This window comes from Nicotiana tomentosiformis, chromosome 11 (assembly GCF_000390325.3).
Source record: "Nicotiana tomentosiformis chromosome 11, ASM39032v3, whole genome shotgun sequence".
Taxonomy (NCBI): Eukaryota; Viridiplantae; Streptophyta; class Magnoliopsida; order Solanales; family Solanaceae; genus Nicotiana; species Nicotiana tomentosiformis.
The window spans coordinates 100,734,966-100,737,084 of record NC_090822.1 but is presented as its reverse complement, the minus strand read 5'-3'; the positions used below and the strand labels follow the sequence as shown (position 1 = coordinate 100,737,084).

Sequence of the window (2,119 nt, the reverse complement as noted above, 5' to 3'; positions counted from 1 at the left end):
AAAAACTTAATTGTTGAAGAGCGCTTTACTTTCTAGTGAGTCAATCCCGCGCAAACTCGAATTTATCAAGCAACTGAACTTCGGATACTAAATATTAAACAAAAAAGTTCGCCTTCGTTTATAATTCTTGTAATCGGATAATCATTTTGAAAGCAAAATTCACTCTATTTTTTCTTAAATCTAATAAAATTAGAAGATCTTTTTAAGGAGATATTCAGATTTTATAGAAAAGACAAACGATTATTCTTTCACTTTTATTGGCTCTTGGATAAATATTGCGCATTTAAAATATTTTTAATAATTTCCATATGCCAAATAGTTCACACGTAGATATTTATAACACTTTTGTGGAAAATAAATGGATAAAGACCTTTATACGTGTTAAGATGCCGGTTTTGACTACTCATTTTGTTTTCTTCTTTTATTAAATAAATACACGATTAAAGCCTTGTCATAACCCCTATATAAAACCTCCATTCAAACTCCAAAATCTTGCATTATTTTTCACTACAACAAAAGCAAAATATTATACAGTTAGTTAACATATTCTCATGTCATCTTGTTCCACCACCACCACCACGGCTGACGACGGTGGAAGGACGGCGATCACTGCCGTCCATCCCGACATCATACAAACCCTAATCTTAACCAAACTCGACGGCCCAACTCTTATTTCCACCAGTTTCGCTTCTTCACAACTTAAAAATCTCTGTTCCGATGATATTCTCTGGAAAAATATTTGCAACTCTTATTGGCCATCTACCTCTAACCCTCTAGTCCAAAACGCCATCTCCACCTTCCCCTCCGGTCACCGGTCATTTTTCTCCGACTCCTTTCCCGCCATCCTCCACCATAATAATACTAATATATGTGGTACCGAATACCGAAATTTTTTAACACCGGAGTTGATATCAGCTGTTGATATTCACTTTGAGGAAAATTTATTATACTCAAAAGTAGTGAAAACAGAGACGAAAAGTAATTGGTTTATGAGTTCGCCGCTTAGAGTTGACCTTTTGGGTCATAAAGAGACGATAACGACGCCGGTAAAATTCGACAGCGATGACGGAACTTGCAAATTACGTTTACAGGAGAATATGAAATTGAGCTGGATTTTAATTGATCCAAAGAAAAATCGAGCTGTGAATATGTCGAGTTTGCAGCCGGTATCCGTCCGGCGACATTGGTTAACCGGAGAATTGAAGGTTCGGTATTCGACGGTGATGGCTTCTGGCGCCGACGCCGGCGACGGAGGAGGGTTGGTGCAGTGTGGAATAGTAGTCACGTGCGAAGGGAAGGAAGGAGGTGAGTTGCACGTGAGGGAAGTGAGCATGCAAGTAGAGGACATGGATGGGAAAGTTTTATGTGGGAAGGATAGTTTGGTAATTGTACAAGAGGCTATGGAAGGAGGAAGGAAGAAGGGAAAAGGAGGAGAAGAAAAAGAAAGGTATGAGAAATTTTTGGAATTAAGGAAATTATGGAGGGAAAGGAAACAAAGGAGAGAAAAAAGATTAGATATGGTGTGTATATTTAGTGGGATTACAATTTTTATTTCTTTTTGGACTTTGATTGTGTTAGGTTCAAGAAGTAATGGTAGTTATTTTAGTTAGAAATAGGAAAAAAGAATGAGAATTTAAAGTTATTATATTAATTTTTTCTGAATAAAGAGCGAAAATTACAATCTTATTGTAACATTTGTTTTTTCTTTATTCATTGATACATAATGAATCATAGCATGAAAATCTTCTATTAAGGCATAATTAATTCAATATTGTTATTAATCCTTAATCAATAAACAAATAGAGATGTTATTTTTTTTATATATCGTGACTCATTGCACCCACCATTGTTTTGTGTGTTTATTGGGTCTGAACTCTAATATAATATTTTATGATTTTTATATCATTTTATTGACGACTAAATTACATATTTTTTTTTTCATCGAAACTTTGCATTTTATTCATAATGTAAAGAAATCCCGAGTTTCAATTACAAACCAATTGGGAATAGAGGCGGAGGGAGAGTAGAACCTATTGTTAAGTCGAATCAGTAGCTTTGGTCCAAACCATATATTTGTCTTAAGAAATTTAATAAATATGTACAAATTATTAATCTAGAA

At 34.6% G+C, this 2,119-nt stretch overlaps 1 protein-coding gene across 1 annotated transcript; it reads left to right on the top strand.

Moving 5' to 3' along the window:
- Positions 1–487: 487 nt before the first annotated feature.
- LOC104109532 (F-box protein At2g27310) lies at positions 488–1,692 on the top strand. The gene has a single exon (XM_009618863.4). It carries the CDS (start codon positions 552–554, stop codon positions 1,608–1,610), a length of 1,059 nt encoding a protein of 352 aa, XP_009617158.1. The 5' UTR covers positions 488–551; the 3' UTR covers positions 1,611–1,692.
- Positions 1,693–2,119: the final 427 nt, after the last annotated feature.